Source organism: Dufourea novaeangliae, unplaced genomic scaffold (assembly GCF_001272555.1).
Source record: "Dufourea novaeangliae isolate 0120121106 unplaced genomic scaffold, ASM127255v1 scaffold64, whole genome shotgun sequence".
Taxonomy (NCBI): domain Eukaryota; kingdom Metazoa; phylum Arthropoda; class Insecta; order Hymenoptera; family Halictidae; genus Dufourea; species Dufourea novaeangliae.
This window is the reverse complement of record NW_015373954.1, coordinates 1,199,743-1,216,390: the sequence shown is the minus strand read 5'-3', so window position 1 is coordinate 1,216,390 and position 16,648 is coordinate 1,199,743. Positions and strand designations below refer to the sequence as shown.

General features: G+C 42.4%; 1 protein-coding gene across 1 annotated transcript; it reads right to left on the bottom strand.

Annotated features, from left to right (window-relative positions):
- Positions 1-980: 980 nt before the first annotated feature.
- LOC107186300 lies at positions 981-11,656 on the bottom strand. Its single transcript, XM_015574133.1, has 3 exons — positions 10,765-11,656; positions 3,265-3,425; positions 981-1,167 (listed from the first exon to the last, which is right to left on the bottom strand). Exons 1-3 carry the CDS (start codon positions 11,654-11,656, stop codon positions 1,108-1,110), a joined length of 1,113 nt encoding a protein of 370 aa, XP_015429619.1. The 3' UTR covers positions 981-1,107.
- Between the last annotated feature and the right edge of the window lie 4,992 nt (positions 11,657-16,648).

The window sequence follows — 16,648 nt, the reverse complement described above, 5'->3', positions numbered from 1 at the left end:
TTCCTCATTGGAGAAATGTGATCTCCAGTTGCGATTGCGTGCATCAGCAAAAGGATCTTGGAACGTCGAGGCTTCCTTTTTGCGAGATGACATTCAATGTCCTTGAATTATTTCGACGGTTTTCCATTCGTGGATCGAATGCTCGAGGCTTCTCGAGTCCAGATAGTTGTGTCTGTGTCGAACAGAGGAGCTTCGAACGTATATTTTTGTTTAAATACGGTTTCCTTTAGCAGGGCTGCAGTTCCCTGATGTTTCAAGATTATATTTCTTAGGAGTTAGTTTCAAGGTTATATTATATTCCTTGGAGGTACCAAGGTTACTCAGTGGCTCGAAAAGATTTTTATCTGTGTGTGATTTGGAATCGTAAATGAGGAAAATTGAAACATACTTTAAGATTATCCTGCAACTTAAGAATATCCGGGGACGTAACAAAAAATAATGGATTTCCAATGTTCGAAATCGGTAAGAGAAGTTTTGCTTGGAAATCACAAAGGTAAAGAAAACCTACGATATTTCCGGGAGAATTTGAAATAAAAGTTACTAATTTGAATCCCGAAATCCGTAATTTCTTTTTACGTTCAGAACCCCTGTGTCCGTCGTCGCTATATTTCTAAGTGTATATTGATTATTCGTATAATCGTGTTACCACATAAATAATACGAATGGCATTCATATTTTTCCAATTCTTCTATTTCTCTCTCTCCCTCTCTCTCTCAGGCTTGTCGCTTGCAAGAAGAATGCTCGCCAGAAATGAAATGAGCTTTCGTTTTCTTCGTATATGTATAGAGTTCTCTCTTCGTATGTGTGTGTGTACATGAGATCTCGTGTACACGCATTCATACACGGGAATATGTCATATATTATATTTATATTTATATTTGTATTTATATTTATATTTATATTTATATTTATATCTATATTTATATGTATATATACATATATGTCGGTATATATATGTATATACATATATGTGTGTGTGTGTAGCCGTCATATATATATCGGTATATACATATATATATACATATATCGGTGAACGTATAAAGAAGTAAACTCGTCAGACTTATGATCTTATGCATAGGTCAGAGGTTCATCGTCAACAAAAGAGAATTAGCGTCCTCTTGCCCATCGCAAAATTGCGTCCGCCAATACGTCAAGGTGAGCTTTCGTCTGAAACAGATAGAACAATATTTTCTCATTGTTCGTTACGGGTGAAATCATCGGGAGTATTATTATTATAAGACCTAACGTGTCAACAATGATATTCAAATTGTTAAAAAAAATTCTTACACGACGAGAAACCTTGATTATTGGACAACACAATCAAACTTTAAAACATAGAATATATTGTACCAGTTTTTTGAAATAAGACTTTCTTTAAAATCACTCATTTGTTACTCTTGTCCCTTGTCTTTCCTCTTACTTGGAGTCTGGACGTCTCGTATCGTCATTACGTTATTTTCGCGCGAGAGGTTGAAGGGAAAAAAAATAGAAAAAGAAAACAAAGAAACCTCTCTTCTTCCGCCGGTTAAATTAAGCAGACGAGGCTCTTTTCAGAGATTTACGGCTCTTGCCAGACGCGCGGCGTCGGCGGCGTCGGCGGCGTCGGCGGCGTCGGCGGCGTCGGCTGGTTGCGTGAATTGAGATTTTTTCAGAGAGCTCGCGAGGGTTCGCTCCCTGTCGCTTTGTCGAGCAGGGTTGAAAAGAACGCGGGAAGGGGATGATTGCTAGGGGAAAATTAACGCCATAGTAATGATCGGGAGTGTTTCCTTCTTTTCAGAACTCCACTCGGAGAGGATAATCGTGGTTTTAGTGTACGATAAGTTGGGGTAATTTTAACTCACGGTCAGGGTAACATTGTTCCAAACTCAGAAAATTATCACTTTCGATAACTGCAGTTCTTTCGCAGGTATCTTTACGTTGAAATACCGTTTCACGTGAAAATCAGCTTGATTTAATAATTTCCAGAGGTGCAAAGTGATAATTTCCTGACTTTGGAAGGAAGTTACCTTGACTGATTGTGAGTCGATGTTACCTTAACTAACGGTATCGCTTGAAAACACCGCATTAACCCCTTAATGTAAACTTTTTGTTGTATCTTGTTATTTTGAAATAATTTTAAATTTCCCAGATATAAAAGGAGTTTTATTCTTAGGGCAAGTGTAACATGCACTTTAAATCTGAAATATTAATAGAAATGAAACAGTATAATAATTATTAATATAATAATAATAATAATTCATAATTATATTAGAAATAAAAAATATAAATAAATATAATAATAATTATTATTATTGGACGAGCAAAGCGTGTTGTTAATAGGCCACTTGCACTTTTGTGATGAGTACTACTCTTTTCACCTTTGACATTAAGAAATAATATTTCGCCCGTGTATACTATACCACCTGTAGATGTGCAGAATCTATAAATAGGCTCACCCCTTTAAACATAAATTAACCCCTAAATTTCTCACTAGCAACTATGCTTTCCCCGTTCATCTGTAATTTGATCTGGAAAACTATATCGTCTGAACTGGCTGTAACACTGTATCCAAAACGTCACTTTCGCTTTCCGACTAGGGCTGTTGATACCCGGTTACCTGGGTACTCGATCAAGGTGGTTTCCACAAACTTTTAATACTCACAAATTTAGTTAAAAATTAAACAGAACATTCTTAAAAGCTTCAACTTCTGAAAAATTAAAAAAAATTTTTAAGAGAAGAAAAAATTTTCTTTTTCTACTTATTTGTAAATTTGTTTCCATTTAAGTATTTTCAAGTAGTTTAAAATATTAATCATTCGAATCAAATTGGTAGGATTGATAAAAATTATAAAGCGCCATATGGAATCCCAGTTAGATACGATAAGCTACCTTAATCCGTTTATTCGAGTGCTATCTGTTATTCGTATAATACGGGTAATTGACGAAGTACAGTTAAACAAAACATAATAATTAATTAATTAATCATAACGATTTAATCATAATGAAGTGGGAGGTTCAGAACGGGGCCCCCTGGAACATGGGACCTGGTGCTACTAGGAGTACCTGGGTAACCAGTTACCCGGTAAAAATCAAGAGTCCTATTTTAGAATCGAGAAATAAGAAAGTAAGTGGGTCTGCGAATAGCTTGCCTGGGTGTGTGTGGGTGTCTGTGTGTCACACGGGAATTGCAACGGATTACAGGATCTCAGGTTGATTGAGCGACAGCCGAGATGCTGCGACTCGAAATAGATCACCTACTGGGTAAGGGATTGATTAGAGACTTACGGTTTTGTAAAACATGCAGGCCTGCCTGTCCTCATCCTCGCCTGTCGGGCAGTCGATGAAACCGTCGCACAAGGCGTGATCGTCGATGCAATGATATCTGCCTACTCTGTCCGCGGTGGGACAGGCGAACCTCTCCATTCCGTCGTCCGAGATCGGACATTCTGCAAGAAGAAAACGAAATTAAGAGAGAAAAAAAAAAATTATGGGTTTGTCCACACTAGTTACATTTTCAGTGATTTCCATCCATTTTTTATCTTTTTCCCTAGCGTTCCTCCTTCCCTTGTCCCCCCAACCCCTCATTTTATGATCCCTGACGTGGTCGTCGACGCTGGTTGCTGTTGTAACATTATTTCCGTCATCGGTAGGTACGTATAATATTTCTATTACATTGTTCATGCTTATCGATCGCTACTATTTTTATGCGAAATCGACGCGGCCCCCGAAGGATCACCGACGACGTCTCTTCACGCGAAATTCCCGGCGAGGTTGGCCGTTTGAAGAGCCGCAGCAGCGTGGCGCGCGTGCGGAATACAAACCCATCACATATGGGAGAATACCAAGGCTATGTAGTATTGATGCTTTCGTTTTATCGATTTTATAAAGCATTTTTTAGTACGCGCCGTTTCATAATCGCGTTAACACGTTCACTGCCATCAGGTGGTCACCGGCGACGTCGGAAGTAATTCAACTTTCACAATAAAATGAATTTGATTATAAAAAAAAACTGTAACAAATAAATATTGATATATTGTAACATAGGCTGTTAATCATCGGATTGTTCGGAAAGTTGGTAACGTTTTTAACCCTTTAACGCCCAAATCCTTGAAGTGGAACCTTGGTGTAAGCGGGCTAAAAATGAACGAATCTTTGGGAATTTCTTGTGAAGAAATTATTAAACAAATCTCTTTGAAACTTTCAGATTACAATTTAATAGAAGTCTTACGATGGCTCGAATATTCGAGTCGTTCGAGTATTTCAAATAATTCGCAATTTTTTTAAACAATTCGTCGATTTCACGTAGTCCAGGAAATTCAAACGCCTGACATTCGATCAGCTCAGCTTGCAACTTACGGGTAGTCGCGCACCTCTAGTGAACAGTCACGTTTTCGTGATCCGAAAAAGGTTGAGTCGCTGCGTTGAATCGACGCGAATCTGATCGCGTGTCGAATAACAAGATAAACAAAATCACTCGAATACCACGGGCAGTTTTTAGTTTCGTTCCGTCTTCGAACGGAGTGTGTGTTGCTCTGATATTCGAGACAATAAGGGGGATGTGCTCATTGGCGTAACCAGGGGGGGGGGCGTGGCAAAAATATTAACACATCGATTACCACAGTGAAAAAGGCTGTACGTAGTCAGACATATTTTATTTTGTTTTTAAACTCATAAATCGTTGAAAATGTATGGGTTTTGTTAATAGAGGTTGTTGGTCGTGTAGCAAATTATACTGCAATATTATATATTACGCAAAAATTTGATAAGTCTGGGGAGAGAGGGGGGGGGGTAAAATCCAATTTTTTTTCTTGTAGGGTGAGCCAAAGCCACTTTTTTCCGTCCAGGAAAGATAGTGCCCCCCTTGGATACGCCAATGGGTGTGCTAACGGAGCACGTGCACACGGAAATTTGCATTGATTCAAGTCGGCCGATCGTTTCGTAACAAAAGCTTTTGTTCGTCTTCGGGACGATGATCGAACAAAAGACCCGAGCAAGGGAACCGCGTCTTCGACCATCTCGTAAACGTGTTTTCGTGTACGTGCGTGTGGAGCGGGAAATCGACAAATGAAGTACATAGTCTGGATCGGTAATGGTCATTCTTCGGTCTTACTCGATTGAAATTGTCTCGTGTCTTTGACATTAGGTATACACATTTTTCAAATATTTTTCGAGATATCGCGCTTACAAATTTACTAATTTTTTGTGGCACTTGAGGCGCTAACAAGACCACCTCTGATGTTTCCTATTCGAGCAGGTTTTTTTTTGCGTTGAAAATCAGTAAATTTGTAAGCATTATATCTCGAAAACTATTCGAAAATCGGGATATAGATACAAGGTTACTGAATTTGTCTTAAAACACATTATCATGTGATCTAAAAAGAATATATATAATTTCATTAAAAAATCAAATTTGACCTTTAGATCTCACAAAATAATGTCAAAAAAAATCGCCACAGCCTGTTAATTAGCCCTCTCGTGCCATTCAATTTCATCTAAACAAAAACAGGTGAAACCATACATTTCGAACTATTGTTATCGTAAATAATCAAAGGAATTCAAAGGGTTTTTATTAAAGAAAAATTATTTTATCAAATTTTCCAAAACTTAAATGTGTCCGTCCTTCCGTGAGATAATTTCACTCTTTTTAATGTAGTCGCGACGTCCCGTGAATCAGGAATCATCGATCAATGTCTATTAGAAATAAAATGTTGCAGAATCGTTCGTGAAAGGGTAATCGGCCATTCTGTCGGTTTTCCCCGTGTTAATTATGTAATGGCAACGTGTTTGCCATCTTACGACACTGTTATGAGACCGACGAAATGTTGCGAACCGATTCGAACTGATATCACATGGAACACGGAACAGGGAAGAAAGTCAGTCGAGCCTGCATGTAAATAACTCTGTCAATCGGACAGTAAGATAATAGAATGGAAGCTTTCGTTTTCGTTTTATGGCACTGGATCGGACGAGCCAATAATAAATGATGAACATTCGACACGTGAGTGTATTGCGATAATTGAGATTTTAATACCCTAAAATAATAACTAAATTTTCACCGAGAAATTGTCGATCTTTGAACTGTTATAACTTTGCGATGAAGAAAAATCGTACAATAATTTGCCTCGGGTTATTTTGAAGGGCAAAGCCTCTACCTTTCATCTCTTATGTTGATTTTCCATCGATGATACTTCTACTCTAGGCACCGGGTGGGGAAATCAACGTGGTTTTTTCCCCGAAAATTATATCTACAAAAACTGGGGATGACCTTGGAAACTCTAGAAAAAGGAATAGTTGACGAACAATTGGGTACAATCATCTTAAAGCTCTCCTTGAATCATGTTACACTAGCTGAACAAATTTTCCATCGAACAACTAGCAGTAGAATAATCTAAGCTAATCACGTTTCACCCTGTGTGTAACTAACATAAATCTAAAAAATGTATCTTTTAAATTTTCATTACAATCTCAAATAAAATAAAGTTGCTTGTAGCCACCTTTATAATTTTCGTCCCGATTCCAACCAATTGCAACTTTTTCAACAATCTTTTTTTACACTTCATTTAGTAAACTAATCCCTTCAAAAGGGTGTGCGAATTTATTATTATTACCCACCGTGTGTCTGCGTTCTGTTGCGTAATCCTACAGTGAATCATTTCTCTATATTGGAGCAATTATCCTTTTCGGACGTTTACCGTTCATCCCTGTACGAATACCTCTGTCCTTCGCCGTGGTTGCTGCGTTTCACCCTGGTCATCTATTTACATAATGGGACCCGGTGACCTTGATCACGGAACGTTGAGTTTCCTAATTTTCCCCGCAGCCGATCCGCCAGAAGGAGGATATTCGAACATAAATTTCGATCACGTAATGACACGAGGTCACAGGTTTCGTGCGCGAGCCGCAACAGGTGCGAGCATTGTCGAACCGATGATAATACCACGGTAAGTGCCATTATTTCAACACCTCGAGTCGATTACGCCCCCTGTAACCTCGACTGGGCGAACAAGTCAACTGGAATCGAGGCGTCGTCCCCGCCCCCTGCCTTCGTTATACAGCTTTCCCTTTCGGCGGTGCAATCAGAACTGTAGGTACCATTCACGAAACGCGATTATCTACCGAATAATAATCGAGGAAATATTTAATTTTAAATGTAAAATTGTTCAGAGCCAAACAATCGAGCTATTTGGCTATACTTTGGCAGCTATACCCCCTATTTCTGATTTTGTTTTCGATTTTGTATCGGTATTATCGATCAACGTGTACATAGGATATTCCGCACTGGAAGGTTCGCGAATTTTATTTCATTATGCTGCCGCTTATCTGCACGTTATCCTTCGTATCGACACATCGTTCTAGCCTAGCCTTGCATGCTCTCTATATTTATCTGCGTCCGTCGAGCACGCAGTTTATCCCAATCGCTGTACTTTTCCGGGTTTCAAAAAAACGTCTCTCCTAATTAGGCTTCTAATTAAAAATATGTAATCCCACGACAAACACACGGGTCCCCAAGGTTGGGATGTATTCTTCCACTTTTTTTCTAATTACTGTCCATCCTGTCAGGAAGAGGTTCCCCTCGACAGAACAAGAAAAAGAAAACATGAAGGGATGAGTCAATGAAATGAAACATATGAGGCTGTGGTTATTAATACACCGTGACTCATCCACACCGATTCCCCCTCGGTTTTATTTGAATATTATATAATTATTTCACGAATATTATATAATTATTTCATCTTGCACGCCGTACAGTGGGACAAATAGCCTATCTAGGTGGATGACACCCTTTAATTCGATGAACTCGTAATTAAATCATTTTTTTCGAAATATAGATTTTATATGATAGTTAATAAATAAATAACAATCAAACATTTGTATTGAAATAAAAAGATATTCTAGTTCTGAATGTTTCGCATTAAAATAGATAAAATGAGGATTGTAATATAAGAGAAACAATGGAATTACCGTTCTTAAATATATATGTATTATAAATATTTTTGTCGCACAAAATAAGATCGAAGACTTTCACAGCTATAAGTAAAAGACGCGTGTCCCCTAAACCATTAGAATCATGTTTGACAAAAGGATAACCCAATTTACTGGCCAGTTCAAGACCTTCACTCAAGATCTTTCATCAACAATTGTTTCTTAGAATGTGAGTCGATCGTGTTTTATCGCACCAGATTGTGTAAAAAGAGACTGAAATTTTTTTTCTAATTCTTGTTAAATCAAAATCGTGTACAAAAAAAGTTTGTGTGAAAACAGAATTGTGTGTATTGAAAAATGCGCGAAGAAAGAAAAGGAATTTTCGACTTTGGTTTTCTTTTACCGTTACCCTAATCCGACGACCTCTTCGAACGTCGACACTTCATTTATCGGCCGATCACAGACCGAGCTCGACGGATCTGCGGCGACCGTTTCCTAAAGGTCACCCGAGCAAAATTAATCTCGTGACCCCGGGGCTGCTTATCATTCTTGGTTCCGTTTCTTCTGGGAAAAAAAAAGGAAATAGTCTGGTTGCAACGCCAAGGGCTGTGAGAGAAAGAGGGAGCGAGAGAGACCTCCGCGATTAAATTGTCATTTCCTGGTAATCCGTCCAGGAATCAGCGGGGTGTGCCATCGCGATCGCCTAACCCGATAAATGTCATTAAACAAGACGGGGCTAAGTACTTACACCCGCCACTTGAAAAAAGAAAAATCGATACGTGGCGAACATATTCATTTTTAAGTCGTTTTTCTTTTTTTTTACCAAAAAATGAAGCAGGATAGCAGATATTAGCAGCTAAATTTCTCCTAACGTTGATTAAACCCTATCGTTCCCAAATTATTTAAAAATTACCGAAGAAATATTTTTTTCTATTTTTGGCAAATTATCTATGCGTCTATTAACTACGCGTTCACCTATCAAAAAACTATGCACATCAAATTGCTCCTTGATACCACGCGAGGTTTGGTCTGGCACATTTTTTTCGATGACTAATAACAGCCAAGATATTGAGGTAGCCTGTTTTAGGTGCCTCACCCTGTGTAGCATTAGGAACCTGTATACAATCATCTTACAAAACCCCGTTAAAATCGAAGTCGGACAGTTGGGGTCCTTCTTTTGTCAGACCACAGTCCCATGGAACTGCGTTCCATGAGTATATCGAGGACGGGGTAGGGGTAGGGATTGGGGGTGGATCGACGGGGGTGAGGTTCGAAACTGGTGGGGGGCGAGAAGCGTGTGTTGATGCTGGTCATGGACGAGGGAGACGCCACGAAAACGTTTGTATACATGTATACACGCGCGTGTTCATGGAACAGGTGAGAGACGTCAGCTTTAAAATTAGTCCGGTGGGAGGGGCGAGTGGACAAGAAGCACCGATTATTTTCCGCGATTCGCCCCGGGGGCCCAGAAATTCCGAGCGAGTCGAGGGAAAATGGCGGTTACCGGTTCCGGGGGATGCCAGCGGGCGAGCTCTCCCTCCCCTCCAACGCTCGTAAACCCTCGAGTGACGATTGTTCTGTGTTTTGTATGTGCATACTATGTACGACTGCGCAATTAAATGAAAATAAGTTTAGTTCGCTCGGAGAGAACGCTAGCTTTCGCGTGAACACGGAAATTTCCGTTGAACGATATGATACAGAGGCGTTGAAACTGTTACGATGGAATAGAATAGCGTGTGTTTTTGCTTTGAGGAGGTATTATTTATCTTTGGTCGCTGGTTTTTTTTGCTGGTATATTTTTTTCCATCATGTTTCAGAGGAATGGAATCGTGGAACGATGTCGGGTGAATGGGAATCGAAATCGACGTGATTTTGATGACGGGTCTTTCGATGGGATGAATCGGATTTTTAACTTTCCTGTGTGAACCTCTTGAGTCTTTTATGGCACAAGTAACATTTCGGATACAAATAATTCCCAAAACGGAAAGGATTGTTACTAAAAGTATTTTCTAACAGTGAACTGTAAGAAGTATTGTATCCTGTTGTAGACACCTTGGGAAGTATCCCTGAATTTTTTGAGATTTTTTGGGAGCTTGTGGGATACAAAAATAGGTTTAGATATATAATTTCCGGGGGGTGATGGAAGCAGTAAAAATAATGTGGAGCACGGAGAGTTAAATAAGAGTGACTGCTCTGAAAGAAGTATAATTCGAATGCAAAATAAGTCTTGAATGATATTTTATGGAACGCTTTAGGAGAATTTAAGTGCTCTGAAAAATATAATTTGTATGTAAAACCAGTTTTACCATCTTGCCTGTGACATTTAATTTAAAGTTATAGGTTAATATGCTCTGATATTTGAACGTTATAATTCAATATATATTGCGTACTTCCATCAAGGTAATTGAATTGAATTAAAACTTTGGGAAGTTCATCGCGAAGTCCAGTCTTTGTTACAAAATAGAACTAGCGGCAGAATCTCATTAATTTTGCTCACAAATTGGCCCACAAATTCTGAGATGACCCTCGATCAACGCAATCACGAAGATTTTGAAAAGGCGTCTAAAAGACTCCATGTCGCCCCTAATTGAGTAATAAATTCTAAAATCATCCTCGACGAACGCTACCACAAAGATTTCAAAAAGCAGCCAAAAACACTCCATGCAGCCTTCCACATGGGGCACAAATTCCAACGTCGCCCAGCGACGCAGCACTATCACAAAGACTTAAAAGAGAACAATTCTAAAATCCTTATCCACCCGTACTTACCCCGAGAACCCACCCACCCCTAAAGAACGTGGCGATACCGACCGCTTCAAGGATTCGAAAAGCGTCAAACCGAATGAAGCTTTATTCACTCACCGATTTGCGGCACGTCGTATTGTATGCTTCCCCTTGTAGACCTGAGCATCAGCTGAGAAGCGACGCTGATGCCGTTCCCGAGGGGCGACGGTGGTTGAGCTTGATGCGGTGCGGACTCGCCGGTATGATCGACGGTACGACGTCCGCCGACAGCTGGGATCTGGCTCCTCTTGCCGGGCACCTTGTTGGCGCCCTCCAAAACGTACGGTCTGACTGCGAAACCGGGTTTCTGATAGTCACGTGGCCTTTCGCCCCTGGTCAGATCGGCCTTCGGGCTCGCAGCATGGTTGTTCAGATGTTTCGGTTCGTACGGATCGTCGTAACTGAATTGTCTAGTGTCGTGGCCGGTCCTGCGACCGGTCTCGTCGTCGCACACACGGATCGGTAGGCTGACCGTGTTCCTCGAGTGTCTGCAATCGATACGCAGCTTCTTCCCTCGCTGCTGCTGATGCTTCGGTTGATGATCCTCGTGCGGGAACTGTTCGCCAGCTTGTATTGCGGCGGCGGTGGCAGCGGTCACGTAATCCGAGTACAGCGAGTTCAGCATCGACGGGGACAGAGCGAAGAATACCGTTTGCAGTTCACGGGGTTCCTTGATCATGTCGTCGATCAATATACCGGAAGGGGTCCACGAGGAGATTCGGGGCTCGTCGTTCAATAGCAGCCAGTTCGACAGATCGTCCCGTTGCGTCGCCTCCGGCGGATATATCCGAAAATGCAACAGGTTATTGCCGACGATCGAGCCGAGTTCGTTCTTCTTTCTGATCCCGGCCCCGTGCCGGTAGTCCTGATCCTGCGCACCCTGCATGATGATCACCGGACGATTCCCCACGGCCAGATCCAGGCCGTGTCCCACGTACGTGAGCAGCCAGAACATGCACACTGCCATCATATAGGAACGACGACGACGACGACGGGGGATCGACACGACGAGAGCACCGAAGACCACCACAACTACTACCATACGTGGCCTCTTCTGACCACCTGTTTTCCCGGTTTGTCCCCTCTTCTGTCCCCTACACGCGTTCCACTTCGCTGCCAAGTCGAAAGGCACAAACTTCTGTGCTTAGGCCGATGTTTCGTTAGTACAGCGGGAGAGGGGGGCGGGGGAGGGGGTCAGGGGTGGTGGTAGGGGTGGGGAGGGAAGGGTAAGGGAGGGCGAGAGAGTAGGTTGGGGGAAGGGAGTGAGGTGCGTTCGAAGGTAAAAAAAAATACCGCGTACGACGATGCGATGATCGGACGATCAATATCGATACCGTCCCTCGGGCTTCCGTCACATGAAACACGCGATTCTTTTAAAGGCGTTCCGTTACGTTCTCGTCCTCCTCCTCCTCTTACTCCTCTACTCCTCCTCTTTCATTCAAACTTGGTCGCGACGATTGCTGCTTAACCGGATACCGCCCTAGCCTCGCATCTCGACCACGCGCGACACACGTTTTGTGTATCCGGAAACGTTATAAGAGGCTTCGACGGACCGTCGTCCCGGGGGTCTCTTGGCCCTGAAATCAGGTCTGGGTTAGTAAAGGTTGTCGCACGGCACGAAGACTGTGTCATAAGTGCGGTGGAGATGTCAATGGTGCTGCGTGCGTCGTGGATGCTTCAAGGGTGCTCGACAGGTGTGCAGGTAACAAATGATACTCGGATCGACCGGGCACGGCGATTACGTGCTCGTGATCGAACGATCTTTCGCCTGGCACGCCGGGTCACACGATCACCAATCGTCATTCCAGTCGTTCCTCGCATGACGACGACACTCGGTTGCGCCCGATCGTGCCCACGTGGAGAACCACCTTTATCATTCGACGGCTGTTAGGTCCACCAGAATGAGGTTCCTATCCACGGAGGCTCAGAAGCTGGTGTGTGCGTTGTGACAGGCGGTGCGGTTCTACGTGCGATGGACACGGCGTGCAACGGTGACATCGAACTCACCGAACGACTTTAGTGCGCGGAAAAGTGGCTATGTAGGACGAGAGAGATCAACAGGTGCCCGAAAAATTGTGCAAAACCGTGCTCTCGTAGGGCGAGGAGGGACAGCAGGGTGGAGTGGAAGAAATTAATCAGGCTGTGGACAGACGGACTGTGTAATCAAGGGTCGTGAGGGTGCGTCGCGAACACGAAAATATATTAGGGTATGTAGGAGAGAACGAGACAGTACACATCGATATACAGAGGTGGAATAGAAGGCTGGTGAACACGAGACGTCAAGGCTTGTGCATAAAGAAGATATACAATACTTGTGAAAGTTAATCGACGTAGAGAGAGGTGCAGAGCCACGGTGACATTACATCTGTTACGTGCGCGTATGGTACGGAATATATCATACTTGCTTCAGTGTCCGGTCGCCGCGAGACCTTCCCTAGTCCTCTGTCCACGTTCCAACCGTCGGCACCTTACTCGTGCGACACCACCGATCACAGTGACAACTCGCCCCCGTTCAAACCCTCTGTTCCGAGCCGCACATGATCCTCAAAGAGCCCAGTTAGGACAACGAATATACCTCGACCGGCTTCGATGGTACCCTGTCTACAGCCGGCAGAGATCCACTGTGTGTGTGTGTGTGTTTTTTTTCAGGTTCGGTTGGTTTGTACAACTTCTCTACTGTCACTTCCTGACTCACACGACCAGAGTAGGAACCTGACCGGACCCGGACGGGGTTTGGGCGGATGATTAGAAAAAGAAACCTCGTCGTTTTTTCCCGATCACACGAACACAAAATGGTGCGGACGATCGGTTAGCACGTCCCTGACAGTCGGGTCTTCAAGATGCCTGTCATGCAGTCGATGATGATGATGACGCCCGGTGTCGTACTTCTAGTTAAGAGTAGGCTATACGACGGTTCACGCCGCGGACTGATGAACGTTCGGGGGCTGGACGGTGCGCGTCGATTGACGCCGGATTAAAGCCCTGTTCCAGGCGTGTTCGTTCGAGAGGGTGGTGGTGGTTTCGTCGGCTAGGAACATATACACACGCACACCTTACGTAGTCGCGTTATACCGCTGTTCTGCCCTCTTGTCGGCCGCGTACTCTCGGCATGCTCGACCGCGAACGATACCGGATGGTACACACACGGACAGAGACAAGCACACCGACTACAGGCGACGAGCTACTGCTGCTGCTTTCTTCTCTATTACATTCGCCGGGTCTCTGTTGTTTGTTCCTCCTCCGGCTTTCCGTGTTCGGCGGTCAAACACACACGCACACACGGGGCACAACCACAGATTGGAAAGCGACGAAATCGAACCGTACGGCGATCGTAGCTGTCGGTGGAAATGAAAGGAGGTGTTGCGGCCGTGGATGTTGCTTTGTTGGCCGAAGGTCGAGGGATGGAGGATCGAAGGGTTGGGACGGTGGGTTAGTTTAGCGAGTGAGCTGGCTGGCGCCCTCACGAGAACTAACTCCCACGCTGCGCGACAACAGTCACCCGGTTTAATATACCGCGCATCCTTACCCCTCTCCCTCCCCGTTCCCCTCCCTCTCGTTTTACCCAGACGCGTTTCCTTCGCGTCTCAACCCCCATCCCCCGGACCACGACTCCTGGCTAACCCGGCCCCGGCCACCCCCTGCAACGCCACACGCTTCCGTTCCGCATCGAATAGCGCGCGCCACGCAAGCATCGACAACATTGCACGTTTTGCGATGCATTTTCTGGCTTTTTCTTCTTCTTCTTCTTCTTCTTCTCTTCTGTTATAATATTTCCTGTTCAGTATCCACGTGTATTCAGGAGGTGGATTGGGGCAACGGGTGTAGGGGTGGTTATTATCGGAGGGGTTGGATCGATCTGTGATTTTGATCATGTATACCGGTGCGGTGGCCGCCAGAGAGCTTCCGTATTTTTGCCATATTGAACAACCACCGGTCTATTTGGCTGCTGGTAATCAAAAGAAATTCCGGTTCAGTTGTATGTCGAGAGAGGTTAATGTTGTGTATTATTTCTTCGTTTTTCGTTTTATTTTTTGTAGCTGATTGTTCCACATTTTGATCGGTGAATTTTAGGGGAGAATTTATCTCCGTTCGAGTGACGTAGAAATGTTGATCTGTTAATACCCAGTACCTTAAATCATTAGTTCAAAATTATGAGAGTGATAAAAATGGTGTATCTTGTTATTTTGAGGTCCAAAATATCGATATTTTTGGACACGTATTTGTTCGAATAATACATAATGAATATTACGATACAATTTACGTTACAAAAAGTTAACAATCGGCGATTTCAATTATTGCCTTCTATTGCGTATAGTTCGAAGTAATTGACTGATAGAGTTTTCGTAAATTTAATAAATGAGTTTCTTACTTGAAAAACATTTTCCAAGTAAAATTTTACGACAATATCGATATTCAATTTTTTAAATCATATTGTAGGAACAGAACTGAGGTATAAGTGGCGAGAGCTTTCTCGATACATTGTACATTCGACGGATGTCTGCCAGAGACATACGTCATATTTTCTCCAATTTAAAATATTAAATGTACTTCCGTTATTTTTCTACTGCATATACATAAATATAGCATTACGAACACACTGTCTCTTAAAATTATTCTATGTTGTTATGTCCTGTACAATACAACAGTCGAACCTGCTTTTTTTAAAATTGTTACAAATTTCCATCGTTTTACAATTTGTCGAAAATTTTATAATTTTTCTGTCTATGCATGTATGTATATGTATACATATATGTACAATATTGAACTATTACTGTTATTACGAATAAATAGAGCAAGGATGTTCTCACAAGGACCTTCAACGACCACATAGTGTACAGTACCGGATAAAAACTGTGACAACACGAGGATAAAATGTCTTCGATATACAATTTCTGTTGCATTTTCTGTATCAATTAACGAACATGAACCTCTTTGAACGTTATTTTCCTTACATAATTTCCATAAAATCCATACTCGTTCGTTAAGTAGGCGTCTGTAGACTTTCGTTGTGCATTATGACAAGAACTTCGGAAATGAGCATTTTTGAATCAGTCATTGCTTCTTTATAAAATTTATACAAACAATTGCATGTTTTTTTAAAATCACCAGCAAGGAATATCGTGACATACACACCAAGTGTCCTGTTGCCGAGTGGTTCGCAGTCTAAGTGTTAATCACAGTAAATCCTCGATGTGTGTTCGAAGGTTCCTCGGCACTGACAAAAAGGAGTTCCCAGGTGTAACGCTAACTTTTTAACGAGGTTTAGCACAGTGTTAGAGCTTGTAATTTTGAAGCCAATGATATTTGTTTCAGTCGCATATGGCCATTAATTTATGAAATAATTAATGTTCAGTGCCGAGGAGCCTTCGAACATTCATCGAGGATTTAAAATTTTAAAACGAAATTAATCTTTAACGAATTATTACGGTCAAGTTGTTAGAATTTCGTCCGGTATCTCCATGTGACTGCAATCGATGAAGGAACTGCAACGATTCGCTGAAAAAAAAGTCTTTACGCATGATTCGGATTGCTCCTCAAGGAATCAACTCTATCTTGTCTGCCCACAATACGACCTACACCGTTCGTATTCCATGGGAAAATACCAGATCGACTGTCCATTTTACAGTGGAATTTTAACCACCACCTCCACCTCTTCTTCCTCCTCTTCCTCCTCCTTCTCTTCCTCCACACGAACTGTACACAGAAGGATAAATTAACGAACCTTGGTGGATCGCAATCTTTTTCTATTCTTGCCGACCAACAATAACTTTCCCGATCACACGTACCTATCGTCGATTTCGTCGACGGAAACGAAGGACTGATCACAGTGAAGCGATCTTTAAATGATAAATTACAATTATTAAATTACTCCAACGATTCATTTCATGATACATTATGTAGTGCATATAATTTTTTTGTAGGTGGAGGCTTTTCTGTAAATTGACGAATATACCTTTACATA

What these genes read in the sequence shown, in the direction of transcription:
- LOC107186300 (XM_015574133.1), bottom strand. Translation starts at nt 11,656, where the DNA reads ATGATGGCAGTGTGCATGTTCTGGCTGCTCACGTACGTGGGACACGGC. An exon ending in ATACGACGTGCCGCAAATCG is followed by an intron (nt 3,426 to 10,764) that starts GTGAGTGAATAA and finishes TTCTTCTTGCAG; the next exon opens with AATGTCCGATCTCGGACGAC. An exon ending in CCTGCATGTTTTACAAAACC is followed by an intron (nt 1,168 to 3,264) that starts GTAAGTCTCTAA and finishes TATCTGTTTCAG; the next exon opens with ACGAAAGCTCACCTTGACGT.